General features: G+C 44.1%; 1 protein-coding gene across 1 annotated transcript in view; it reads right to left on the bottom strand.

The window, feature by feature from the left end:
* CLASP1 (cytoplasmic linker associated protein 1) overlaps positions 1-14,023 on the bottom strand; it is a 246,024-nt gene that overhangs the window by 113,219 nt on the left and 118,782 nt on the right. Inside the window, exons 9-13 of the mRNA XM_059727486.1 lie at positions 7,669-7,821; positions 6,628-6,701; positions 4,507-4,599; positions 2,839-2,984; positions 591-726 (exon numbers count right to left, since the gene is read on the bottom strand). Coding sequence (XP_059583469.1) covers positions 591-726; positions 2,839-2,984; positions 4,507-4,599; positions 6,628-6,701; positions 7,669-7,821 — 602 coding nt within the window. The remainder of the gene's footprint in view (positions 1-590; positions 727-2,838; positions 2,985-4,506; positions 4,600-6,627; positions 6,702-7,668; positions 7,822-14,023) is intronic.

The following is a 14,023-nucleotide window of genomic DNA, read 5'->3' as shown; positions in this document are numbered from 1 at the left end:
GAATTACTTCCTTTTCTGGACTTAGCAGCTAGGACATATATGAAAGCTTTGTGCTGCAACCTAAACCAGTGCAACAAGGTTTTTATGATCAAAAACTGTTATAAGTAAGGTTCAAAGTGAGGTAGCTAGCTAATGGCCACCAAAACACCAAATACTGGCTACAATTAGTGGCATGCCTATCGCCTGACTGCCAGTCAAATGCTCTCTTCCGAGATGGTCCGACAGCTTCCACTGGACACGTCAAGAGGCAGCTGTTGGACTCCAACTCCAAGAACCACAAAAAATGGAGCTACATCCCATGACAGTGGGAAACTTATCACTCCTCCCATATCGCCCACTCCCCCCTCTTAAACCATGTCTTTCAATAGCTTTCTAAAAATCTGACAGTGTGATTGGCAAAAGGAAAGTCACGTCTGACGGCAGATACCCCATCCAGAACTCAGGAAGATGGCCAAGTTGTGCTCTGTTTAGGTCCTTGATCTGTCCCCTCTGGAAATCTTCACATGCTCTCCAATATTCAGATCTGCTCAGAGAAAGGCCCCGAGTATCAACCAGTGATCAAGTGTTGCTTTCTTTTAACATATACTTACTCTGATGATTAATCTAACAGCTACAACACCAGAAGTGGCCATTACTTTGGCACTGTTGGGAATTAGATTAAAGATGGTTGGCATAATGGCTTCTGCCCCGTGGTCAAACTTGTTTCCCAAAATCGACGACAAATGTCTGAAAAACAATGAAGTAATGCTGGTAAGCACTCTTTGGACTAAGCTACAATATCTAACATTAGCTATTTCAAGTCTTTGCAGTCCCCTCTGATTGCAGCAAGGGATGAAAAATAATAAAATAAAAAAAAGTGTCATAATCTCTTTCCTGCTTCCATCTCCATCCAGTAAAGTACTTTGTCTTCATCTAAATTTTAACAAGCAATACATTCAGTAGCTGGAAGTCTGCCACATTACTGGCATTGGCAAACATGTACTATGGGATTCTGATGAACGAGTTGGTTTTTTCAGCACTTGTCAGGTTCAGATTTGGGTTTCACTGAAACATGCTGCCTTGTCTTGACATCTGCAAATTCTATAACCTACAATTAAAAGTGCCCTAGTGCCCTTTCTGCAAAAATCACTGCATGGCTGCACTCAACATGCGATTACCAGTGATGGGAAAGCCGACCCCTGGAAAATAAAAACTAACCTGAACTTTCACCTCAAACTCAGGCTGAACCCCAAGGGAATACACTTTATATTTCTCAGTTTTACATGCCTCCTTGCCCAATGGGTACAGCTATCGCAGCAAAAGGGCAAGTGTGAAATATCATATGAAATATTCTTCTATTGACCTTTCCGGGTTTAGCATAAACCAAGATGGGTGGGAAATTTCTCTGTGCTTGCAAGACTTTTACCCTTGTTTTGCAGAGTCAGAAAGATCAGAATATTCATGTATTTCCTGAAAGCAAAGCTTGTGCAGTTTGCCCAGCCCTAATGAAGACACTGATTCACATGAGCTGTATGGTTTTTCAATGGGAACAACATTCAATTAACCTCCATAAGTCTGATTCTTCAGCCCCTCACCATGATCAAGGTCTGCTCGCTCTGTAACCTCGCTGGTGCAGATGGCCCGTAAGGCAGAACAGAACTGCACTGCAGCTACCACGCCTGTAGCTGCTAAACCACTCTCATTCACTTCAGAATATAACAGAGACTGAGTGTGTGAAAAAATAGCCTGGATGAAATCAAACTGAGCTTTGTCACCGCCTTCATTGAAGTCAGGATCTCACCATTAGATTATAATGGATGTGCTTTCGAGCTGGTTTTTACAAGTGAGTACAGACTATGACTCTGGCTCTAATCCAGAAAAGCATCACTATGCAGTATCACTAGTCAGTAAAGTACTTATGCCTATGTCTAAGTAGGCTTATACCAATGCTTATTGGCTTTCCCAATTCAAAAAATGATCCCTGGTAGAGAGAAAGGCATTGTCCAGATATTTCTGAAGCAGTGATTATCACAGGATCTAGGTACTGGGACAGTTCTGGCTAGGGACTGACATCAGATATATTTACTGCATTTCTTGTGTTTTAAATCTGACTCGATCCTACCACCCCTATTCAAAACTGACACTGGAAAGCCGTTAAAAGGATGTGATTCAAATACCAGGGAACTTTTTTATTTTTATTTGTTTTTTAACACGGGGCTCACTGAATGGCATGTTGTAGCCTGGAGCCTTCCAGCTTCTCAAGCCTGCCTGGTGCTGAGCCCCTGGTTCTGAAGAAAGTCAATGGGACGGTGGGTGCTCATCTCCTCCAAGGTCAGACCAGAGCTCAGTTTGTCTCTGCCTGGTCAAAGAAATCCATAACACATCCCAAAGGGGTGGTTTTGGTTTTGAACCAATACACTGAAAGTATGCCTGGATCTCAAGCACATGGGGTCATTATTCAAATGTTTAATGATTAAAAAGAAAAATGCGATACCCATGTAGGACAAACGACTGATTGATCTGAATTTCAAAAATTAAATTCAGTGTCTGTTCACTTAATATGTCCAATACCCCACCATTAAAAACCCATTGATACACGATATACAACCATGGAGAACCACCTGCATAAACCTGGTTTCCATGAAGTTTGGCCAAAAGACAATTCGAACGTGCATAGATCAGTATCAGTGTAAATCCATATCCTTGGGTACTAGTGCAATTGTTTCATCTGACTATACCCTTTGGCTGTCCAAAGGGTACAGACTCACAACAGGGCCAAATACCGTAATAAACAGGGTCTGCCTTTCATCTAAATAATGCTACAACAGAGTTTAGAACATGGAGCTTCATATTCCTTACCCCAACGTGATACAAGCCTCTCGCACTACCTGAGAGCGCAGATCTTTAGCGGACAATTTAAATGCTCCATCCAGCAGGCGCAGGTGTTGGAAGAAGTTGTCATATTCAGCAGCTCCAGCTAATAGTAAGGATCGGATCTTTTTCAACTGTGGGCAACATGAGATTTAAAGATTTAACACACTGACACAACAAGGCGCACCAACATCTGTTAACGAGAAAAAGCCACATTCACAGCTGCGTTCACTTTCAGCTTGCCCATAAAAATATCCGACAAAGGGCACCTGATGCCCAAAAGCTTGTCCAACAGCTCTCCCCCAACTACGCAGTCGGTCCAGTAAAATATAACAAAAAAACCTTGCCCATCTAAATATAAATGCACTGAGGAATACAGTTCTTAACACAAGCCACCCAATTTCGTGTCAGTTCATATTTTAGGGACCAACATACTGAATAACTGTAAAAATGGCAACTTCCTACAGGACTGCGACAGGAAACCCAAAAGCATCATTTACAATTTGAGTAGTGATAAAAAGTGCTGATGAACAATACCTTAATTTTTATTATAATCACATCATGGAAGTTATAGGGATGTTTAAGCCAGAGAAGTTGTTCCTTTGTTCTCTTTTATACCCTTCTATTTACAACATGTAAAGGGAGGAATATCTCGAGGCATTAGAGTGCAAGGTACGCGTTCAAATGCTGCAATCCTTCCACAGCTAAAAGGACGATTTGAATTTAAGAGCCCTGGCTCAGACCCTGAACTGACCTACACTAATGCAAATAGGGAACATCTCCACTGACTTGGTTGAAGTCAGGTCTCATCTACACCAGGAGTAACAATGTCCCCATTGAAATCTACAGAACAGAGAAGATCTTATTCTGATTTACATTAGTGACATACTGTGCTCATCTATACATAAGGATTCAAACAGGCCATCCACAAAGCCCTATTTCCCATCACTTTGCTTCTCTCACAGGCTTATCTGCCTGTGCAAAAGTGGGTGCAAAATGTTACTAACTGGCTGACATCCTTCATACAGAAGTGCAAAGCAGTGTCCAGCACGCAAGGCACTGGAGAACAGCTCCTTTGGCCTGCAGCCATCCGCCCCACTGGAAGGCAGTAAGGAAATTCATTGTAATTTTTAAATTCACTTTTGAAAATGTGATTCTGAAGCCTGAAAGCAGCTCTCTAGTTGTATCTGTTTTGGCAAATTCAGAGCAGACGTCTCGTTCTATATGGTTTGCTCATGATAAGCAACTTCTTCTAAACCCAAGACTTCATGGCTCCCCTAATGAAGGAGGTCACCCATAGCGCAGGGGTGGGCAATTATTTCAGACGGAGGGCCACTTCCTGAGTTTTGGCAAGCCATCGAGGGCTGCACGACCGGCAGCCAGGGGCAGATAAATATTAATTTTCTAACTTTTTAGGGGCCACATAGGCAAGATATAACGGCCTGGTGAACCACATTAGACCTGAGGGTTGCATTTTGCCCACCCCCGCCATAGCATAATATCCACCCAAACAGAGGGACAGCAGCAAGTCACTTAAATGACACGTCTGCCTTATTCGATGTAGTACACAGACTTTCTACAGGGCCTCTGCTCAGGCTGAATTTTACCTACGAAACCCACAGGTTAAAACATTTCAAATCTAGGTCCCATGCTTACGGCAGCCACTCTCTGTTCCCAGTCATGCTTATCATCAGATAATATCTCTCTAATTTTGTTTATGGATTCTTCAAGGTCTCGGCTGGAATAAATCTGTAAATTAAAAAAAATAATAATAATAATAATAATAATATCAAGATACAGGAAATGCTTTCCAAAGCGAATTAAGGGATTTCTCATCTAAATGCCAATTCCTTCACCCCCGAGCGCTGAGATACACTTTGCAATGCCAACACCCAGCATATCTGGCTCTGAAGACCCCAGGGACTTGCACACATTACACAATTACTGTCAGGAGTGGTTTGGGGTTAGCTGATCCTGCCTTGAGGCAGAGGGCTGGACGAAGGCATTTTGAGGTCCCTTCCTATTGTCTATGAGTCAATAAAAATGAAGACAATCCAAGTAATTGCACAGGATGCATAAAGTGTTGGGGTTTTCTTTGTTTGGTTTGACTATGATGCAGCTTGACAGTTTAAAGGAGGTCAGCATTTATTTCTGGAGCAAACTTCGTGCAGAGTGCGCTCCTCTAGAGTGCCACGAAGAAACACCAACAGAGACAGCAAGGCAAATAGACAGCATCTGATGCAGAAGTTGTGCCCAGGAAGTGTGAGAACCCCCTGCTGCCTAAGGCAAATCATTCGTCGCATGAGTAACTGGGCCAAGGAAGACCTGTTTACTGCTTGAAGGGCAGGTTTTGCTCCAAATAATCTATTAGCCACAGAGGCCATGTCCCCACAAGCAGGAATGTGTGTTCCCCCAGGGACACATAGCAGCGGCACACCTTGTGTCACTGCTACACGCCCCTAGGGAACGCTCGTGCCATGCATGCTCCAGCAAGAGGCAGGTTACCCCAGGAGGGGTAGGGGAGGCTGGGGCCAGCAACTGTGCTGGCCCCAGCAGCCTTACCTGGAGTCCCGGGGGCCTTGGGGAGCTGCAGCCGTGGCGCTCCTGCAGCAGGGAGCCTGGCCCGCAACCGGAGTGCAGCTCCAGCCGGCCAGGCTCCGGTTTTGGGCGGCACGTGCTGCCGCCACATGCATCGCCCTGCTTATTTTTGCCGTGAGTTTTTTTGACCCTGGGATCTCCCAGGGGTCAAGAAAACGCCCTGCGCTGCAAAGTGCGGTGCGTGCAGAGTCCGGAGAAAAATAACAACAAAAATGATCAGAGGTCGAACATGCATAATCTATGAGGAAAACATTGGAAGAACCGGATTAGTTTAGTTCAGAGGAGATACAAGTGAAGAGAGACATTTTAAGAGTCTTCCAATATGTAAAAGGTTGCTGCAAAGAGGAAGGTTATAATCTCATCTCTATGGCCATTGATTAGCTTAAATTGCAGAAAGGCAGATTTAGGTTAGACATCGGGAAAAACATCAACTGGAAGAGTAGCTGATACTGGAAAAGGCTGCCTAGGGAAGCTGTGTGATCTCCAGCACCATCAGGCCTATTTAGGAACAGGATAGACAACCATCTGCCAGGATGATTTAGGTAAAGTAGATCCTGCCCTGGGACAAGGGGAGAGTTTAAATGACCTCTTGAGATCCCTTCCAGTCTACTCTGATTCTTATCCTCGTTCCAGTCAACATCACAGTTCTCACCTCTTCACTTTCCAGCATGTTTGCTCTGTTGGTCTCTGCCCCTCAGGCCCCCCACAAAATTGCTCCCCTCTAGGCATGTCGACATGTGCATTAATGCACTTTTCCTAGTGCGCATTAAATATAGTACCTCCAATGAGAGGTACTAAATAAATGCGCATTAGGCTGCCCTAATGCGCAGTACCAAAAGTGCATGTTTTTTAAGCGAGGCTAATGTGCAGTAATCTGTTTTACTGCACATTAGCGTAATTGCACATTTTTTACACTTTGATGTGCAGTAAAATAGGCTACTGCGCATTAAGGCGCACATGTAGATGCACCCTCTGGCTACAAGTCTTCTCTGCAGCTTCTCCCATTTGGAGCTTGCCTTCCTGTGTCTCAGAAAGCACACTGATTCTCCATTTCCTTGGAATTGGCAAATATCTTTTCTCCTTGGCCTACCTCCCAAGAAGGGCTCGTCTCCAGAGACAGAAGAAAATGTTGCTACCCGTTCCGAAAGGCTGAACATTTCACAATTCATTTCTACTCACCTGTACCATCGGGACGTCATCAAATGCTTTAATAAAATCCTCCTCATCGACCGCACCAGCTCCCTCTTTGGCCGCTGACAGACAGATAAATTAAAAAGTCTTTTTTACCCTTCCCATCAACAACAGTTGCACCATATAAGAAAAGCATCACTTATGGGAGCACCTGAACAGGGGAGAATTCAGGTCTACTCCAAACCTATGTAAAAGGGTTTCAATGAGATGGAAAAAACAAATGCAAGGAAATTCAAAGCCAGATGCTGACTATACATGGCATCCTTCAATTCCCAGCCACAAAAAGGCACGTGAAGGAAGTCATTAAGGCGGCTGTTCAGTTTAGGGATGCAGCCTGACAAGATGAGACAGAATATTTACTTAAGCTGCAAAGGAGTTTTTCTTTTAACAGACTTCGACCTATCCATAATTGATGAACGCATGGGCCTTCTGACACCGGCAGAAGACAGGCAGATGGGGAGAAACGGGAAAGTGTCTGGATCATGAATCAGAAGGAGGCAGGAGTTTGCTCAAGATGAGACTCGGAAAAATTTCCAAGTCGGTTTATTTACACATTTCACCGAAGTTGGCTATTATTTCTCTTTGCCTTTGTTTATTAGTGTGAAAACTTGGAGGTCAATAGTCAGAGGTGTTAGAAAACCAGTGTACCGTTTTAAACTGCACAAACCTCTGGCTTTATTAAATAAAATGCCTTGCATTAACTTCAGCTACAGAAGTGCAGATGTGAGGCCACTAGGAGAAAGGTGTGGATCTCAGCAGCCTGCCCATGCAGCAATATGAGACACTGGCCTTCACAGACAAAAAAAGGATACGACTGTGGTCATAATTTGCAGATCCACTCTACCAGAATATGCCTTTTGTATTCAGTGGGTGCACAAGCCTCACGTTCTCAGAGGGAACAATTTGCTGCTATTCAAAAGGCCGACCAAGGATTGTGCAGCAATTAAGTCCTTGAAAGAAAGTTGAAGGGAGACTTTGCTGCCTCTAGGCTCTGCTGAAGGGCCTTTGAATGTCATGTTATTGCCTTACCTGCGGACTTTGAGCCCAGAGCTGCAGACCCAAGCCTGCGGGCAGTCCCCATCCCAACCCTGCGGGAGTTTGAAGGGGCCTTTGAAGATGTAGAGGAGCTGGCCGAGGAAGGTCGGTTCCCGTCCACAGAGTCTTCATCATCAAAATTTTTATCTGCGGAAGAAGCATATTCAGCCATTACTCTGGTGAGAGTAAGCGTCTCCCAGCCAGCATACCCATTTGGGGTACCCCTCCATGTTTCTACAGGAACGCTGGGGACAACCGAGTTCTGCCTGTTCTCATCGCAGCAAGACTTTACTAAAGTTACTGGAAGATTAAGCAAAGCAGCTATAATCATCCCTGCCTGTCCTGTATAAATTCAAGTTCAAAGTGCTAGGAGGCTCAGGGCACTTGAAGTGGACAACACAGATACTGCCCTGCATTTAAAGGCTCAGGTCCAGGTTAGTAACTGAAAACGTGGTAGTGGTCTCAAGTCCAGACCCCCCCATTTTAAGCCTCAGTGGCTATACCAGACGGGAGTAAGTAGGTATTAAAGGTAACTGAGACTTGAGGCAGTAGTTTGTAAAACTAAGAGATGAAAAGGTCCTGGGAGAGTGAATTATGTTTTCCATGCTCAGAGGTGGTGTTTGTGCAGGCAAAGTGAGGAGCAGCAGGGCACGTGGGGAAAGACCACACTCTTCTCTGGATCATCAGAAGACACTCACCCGCTGCGCTATGAGTTGTGAATGCAATAGCCTTAAATCCTCTAACATTTGTTTTTTCTTTGCATGAAGATTAAGGCTTGTCTGCTCAGAAAAATGAACCCAAATTTAACAAAAGGTGGGAATTTAAACTTCAGTATTTAAAACACACGAGCACCCCAGTACAGATATGCATTCAGAATTAAAGTAGCCGTAATTAAATTCAGTATAGTTCACTGAAAACCATTTAAAACTAATCTTAATGAAGGTCACTAATTCTGAATGTGCATCTACGCAGGGCTTTAATTCAGTTTAATCCACTTGAAAAAAATAATTCAGATCTGTATGCCTGAGAGTCCCCATGTAGACAGACTCGGAAGCCGAGCAGCGGAAACGAGCGGTCAGCGGACTGAAAACAGAAGACCAGGTTGATTATCTGTGCGACTCCTACTGAAACAAGGACAATCTTTGACATATGCAACCTGAATTAGCCTCGACTGGTGGGGCTGGGGGGGAAAGAGGCAAAGTTCATTTGGATCCTTCACAAGTACTTAAAGCGGGACAATGAGCTTGTAGGATCCTAAGATAAAAAGTCATCCTGAGATAAATCAGTTGTCTGTTTCTAACCTGTGTGCGTAGCAGGCAGTTCATATAAAGAAAACCAGCTCAACTCCTAAGCTGTTTCTTCCTCAAATCTAAATGATGAGGTCTTGGGTCCCACGTTACTCCAACCTCTCCCTAGATGGAGGTCGAGCGTGAACCCGGAGCAGCGCTACCTTTGTTCAGCAAGAAGAATCACTGCTGAGCGATCCGAGGCGCCTCCTTCCCGTACCGCGCTGCCTACACTTGTGCTGGAGCGACCGAGATCATAGAGCAGCTCCGGGCACACTTTACTTGCTATGTTCCCAACTCAGCGAACCACTGAAGTCCACTTTATTCAGCCCAGCACTCAAGCACATGCATTTCACGGTAAGGGCAGGTGAAACAAGAAATAACCTCGAGTACTTTAATGACTAGGGGAGGACCCAGTAGGTTCACCTCCTCCCATCGTGCACCCAGCCTGCACAAGACCCTTGAAAGAAAGTGGAAACTGATGATAATTAATACACATCAGAAATGAGGTCATCAATTAAGGAGACGAGTTATTAAGGCAAATCTGTGGCCAATACTGCCACTGACAAGAAGAAGGATTTTTTTTTTTTTCCTTCAAATAACCTTTGGGGATGAAAGGAATCCTAAAAAAAGGCATTGGTGCAAATAAGATGGACAAGGAGGAGCCATCAGCACTAATGCCAAGAAAGGCAGGAGTGGTCATTAAATGTTTCTGTTCTGTATTTGGGAAAAACAGATTATAATACAGGCACATCATATTACACCAATGACATACCACCCATTTCAACCAGAACTCAGGATGATGGTAAGCAACAGCTACTAACGTTGTTTTTCGATAGTCGGCAGCTCCAGATAACCTGCATCCAAGAGTTTAGAAGAGTTGGCCAAGGAGCTCTCTGGCTTCTTAGTGTTAATATTTAATAAGTCCTGGACCATGGAAGAAGATCCAGAGGACTGGAAGGCAGTTAATGCTTAAAATATAATGTTTAAAAAGGATAAATAAGATGATCCATGTAATTACAACCATGACACTCGACCAAAACGAACGGGATACTAGATTTGATTAATAAAGAATTAAAGGAATATAACATAATTAGTGCCAATCAGCAGGGGTTTCTGGAAGAGCAGCTTTGTCAAACAACAGTTTTTCATGAGATCACAAGCTGGGTCAATAAGGGAATACTGAAGACAGAATGGGCCTCTCTGCAAGGCATCTGACCCGGTACCCCAAGGCAATTTGTTTAATGAACAAGAATAATACAAAATCAAGAGGACGTTAAAAGAATTAACAACTGGCTAACCGAGTAGTGTGACCCGGTAACTGTGAACAGGGAAGCATAGTGCAGGAAGTGTGTTTCTAGTGGCCCCTACGCTATTGAACATTTTTATCGATGAGTTGAAAGGAAACAAAATCACTGATGACAGAGTCTGAAGACGACCCAAAGATTAGGGGGGCTTGTACATAATACAAGGACTGGTCCATGCGAGAGTGATACGGATTGCCTGATGCACTGGGCACTTCGATACACCCAAGGGCGATGCTTAGAAGACACGAAACTCTATCCAGGGAAGCAACAAGTCTGAAAAGTATTTGGGATCATGACACATCAGGGGTGGGCAAAGTAAGGCCCGTGGGCCACATCCGACCCGCCAACTGATGGGATCTGGTCCACGTGATGCTGGGAGGCCAAGGCTGCTGGAGCAGGGGGAGAACGGTCCTCAATAGGTCACCAAAACTCATTAAGTGGCCCATCAACGCAAATAATTGCCCACCCCGTGATACACGAACAGCTGAACATAAGGACCCAGTACAAAATTGTAGCTAAAAGGCACAACAGTCCTGGGAATATATAAAGACGGGAATATTATAGGAGCCAGGGGGTTGTAGGACGCGTGTATTAGGCACTGGGATGGCTGCTACTGGAGCACTTGTCCAGACCCCCAAAAGGATGTCATTAAACTGGAGGGGGTTCAGGACAGGATTATTAAAAGATTGGAAAACACATGTATAGAGTGAGCTTCTCCAAAACCTCCTCCAGCTGATCACTTTAACCAAGAGACATTTAAGAGATGACTTGATCACAGTCCTGAAGTGCCCATGTGGGAAACAGAAGTTTGGTAACAGATGGATCTTCAATCAGGCAGACAAAAGATGTAACAAAATCTAACAAGACCCAGTGACTGGAAAATAAAAATAAAAAAAGGCGGCCCAATTGAGATTTGAAATGAGGTGCAACTTGCAGCAAGAAGAGCAATTAACCCTTACATTTTGTGGTGGATTTTCCATTTCTGGAAAACTAAAAGAGAAACGTCTCCTAAGAAAAAAAACACCCTCGTGCAAACAGGAATGAATCCAGGGAAGTTCTGTGGCCCTGGTCGCACGGGCGGTCAAAGCAGAGGATCACAATGGTCTCTTCTAAGCTTTATAATCCACCAACCTAGGCAATCCTTAACAAGGAGCTTAAATGCTGAGGATGGGCTTAGGAAGACCTTTGCAACCGGGATGAATTTCACAGTGATTACACATTCTTCTTAAACACTTTCATTAATATATTAAGTAAAGGATTAATTCTTCTATATGAGAAATAGATACATATACGTATATATTCGTATATAAGAACGAATGTGTGTGTGTGTATAGATATCTATCCATCTATAGATGGATCTATCTATATCTATCCATCTACAGATAGATCTGTCTATCCATCTATAGACAGATATATCTATCTATCTGTCTATCCATCGATAGATAGATAGATAGATAGATAGATAGATAGATAACCATCGAAGAGAACATTATCATAATTTTTCAAGATAACAGGTATTCTGTATTATTTCCAAAGTATCGCTCTCATCCAATGGCATAAATAAGACTTCACTTACATTAAGCAATCTATCTAGACTGTGTCGTTTAACTTAAAAAGAATCATCTTGTGTTTGCGCTTTTAAAACCCCACCCCGCTTTCAACACACACAAAGGGTGTGGTTTTCTATTCCACATAATAATGTAATATAAGACTTCAAAAACCAAACATCAAGGAAACTTCATTTTTGTAGCCTGTAATTAATTCCACCCATTTTGCTAACATCCCAATGTAAAATGGGCTTTCCTGAGTATTAGCTTAAAAGAAAAAGAAAGGGAGAAAAAAAAAAGAGCAAACCCTCAGACTGCTTTACAGGCAAGTTACACCCAAATTCATCTTCTTGCATGCTGGAAAAGTCAACAAGCTAAACAAATGATTTTCTACTATTTAGCAGAAATAACCTCCAGCCTCCAAACAGCCTTTCCTTAATTGCAAATTGAGGGTAGTAGTCGGGCACATTCACAACTGCACATCAGGGCTTTCACCAGCACGTGTGTTGACCAGAAAGAGAAACAAAGAACAGACAAGATGCGAAACGTGGAGTTCACAAAATCCGAGGTGACCGACCGCCCGCGCACGAACGTAAAAAAAAGGAGAGCCTTTCTGATCCTGCAGCTTCAGCCAAAATTATCATTTATAATCAGGGTCATATTTTGTAACCTCGCTGTAAACCCTACGGGGAGAAATTCAAATGGGGTGCAACTCTCCCGACACACCGGGGATGAATTTGAACCGCCGTGTTAAACAGTTCACAATCGTCGCTGTTCTCCTGTCCTGTGACCCCCAATGCTCGTTAGGAGTGATGCCTTGTATGAGCCATCAGACACGCTTTGCTGAAAGAGGCCTTTGTCTGCTCAGGACTCCGCTTTCTCTTAAAATGACAGAAAATACGACTGCCCAGGCTCATCCTCCCCCCCCACAATCATCAAAAAGAAGAAGAATTAGCTTACAAGTGCATATCCTTTTGCAAATTAGCTTCCTCAACATTCCTTCATCTTTTCCATAGCGTGCCCAGATGTAACGCTGTCTCGCAGAGTGCTGCGCCTTTCAGTCCACGACATAATCAATCATTGCCCCTCGTATTCATTAAGCATGCTGCCTTCACACATGGATTTAAACAGCCAGGGCTTCAGTCCTGGTTAAACGGCCGGGGCACCGCAGCATTCGGGCGAACGCCCATTTTCGCCCGGTAAACTTCGACCCACTTCTCAGGGAGGAAATTTGCTGCTACCGCGAGTCCGCCAGGACGGCTGATCTGAGGCTGGAGACCAGCTTACTCCGTCTCGCTGGCTTGGCTCGCAATAGGAACGAGCTGGAGTTTATCCCCTGGGAAGCTCTATCTCAACAGCTGTCATCGTTTGTCCATGACGAATAAATTTAGTCATTATTCATTTTTAAAGCGTAACCCCTTCAGGCCTGGGCGAGGTGTAAAACGAGGAGGAGATGCTGCCGCTGGAGTCCAGGAAGCATAGCAAATCGGGCCAGGGTTTTTTCTTAACATAGCCACCAATTCCCCCGCGCTGGGGCCGCCCCTCCAGAACAGCCTGGCCCATCACATAACACATCCATTGCAAGAATCACACGTCTTCATTTGAAAAATATTAAATGTCGTGGCCCCTGCAAAGGGCAAGTGTCCAACTGGGGTGTCAGCCCTGAATGCATCCCGGGCCATGTGTCAGGTATCCAGGTTGTAGCTGTAGTGATCTAGAGGCAAAAGCAATCAGGACTCGTGGCAGAGGTGATACCTTTTATTAGACTGACTAGATTTTTAAAAACATTTCTTTAATTGCAAGCTTTTGGGTACAAGCACCCTTCATCAGGCATAGGAGAACTTTTACAATCTCTTCTCCTATGCCTGATGAAGGGTGCTTGTGCCTGAAAGCTTGCAATTAAAGAAATGTTTTAAAAAATCTAGTCGGTCTAATAAAAGATATCACCTCTACCATGAGTCTTCATTGCTTCTAGCTAACATTAGGGTCTCCGGAGCCTGATTCTGCAAAGTGCTGAACATTCGCCAGTCCCACCCAGGTCAAGCTAGATACCTCTTGTATCCCACAAAACCTTACTGCCTTTTGAGCTCAGCACCGGTGGGCAATAAGGGCACTCAGCATCTTTCACCGTCAAGCCTTATGTAGCTAAGACCAAATGTTTTGAAGTTGTACGCCTGGTGTTAAGCAATCAAATCCGTAAAGCAAGACT

This window comes from Alligator mississippiensis, chromosome 4 (assembly GCF_030867095.1).
Source record: "Alligator mississippiensis isolate rAllMis1 chromosome 4, rAllMis1, whole genome shotgun sequence".
In the NCBI taxonomy this organism is placed as follows: domain Eukaryota; kingdom Metazoa; phylum Chordata; order Crocodylia; family Alligatoridae; genus Alligator; species Alligator mississippiensis.
This window is presented reverse-complemented; position numbering and strand designations above follow the sequence as displayed.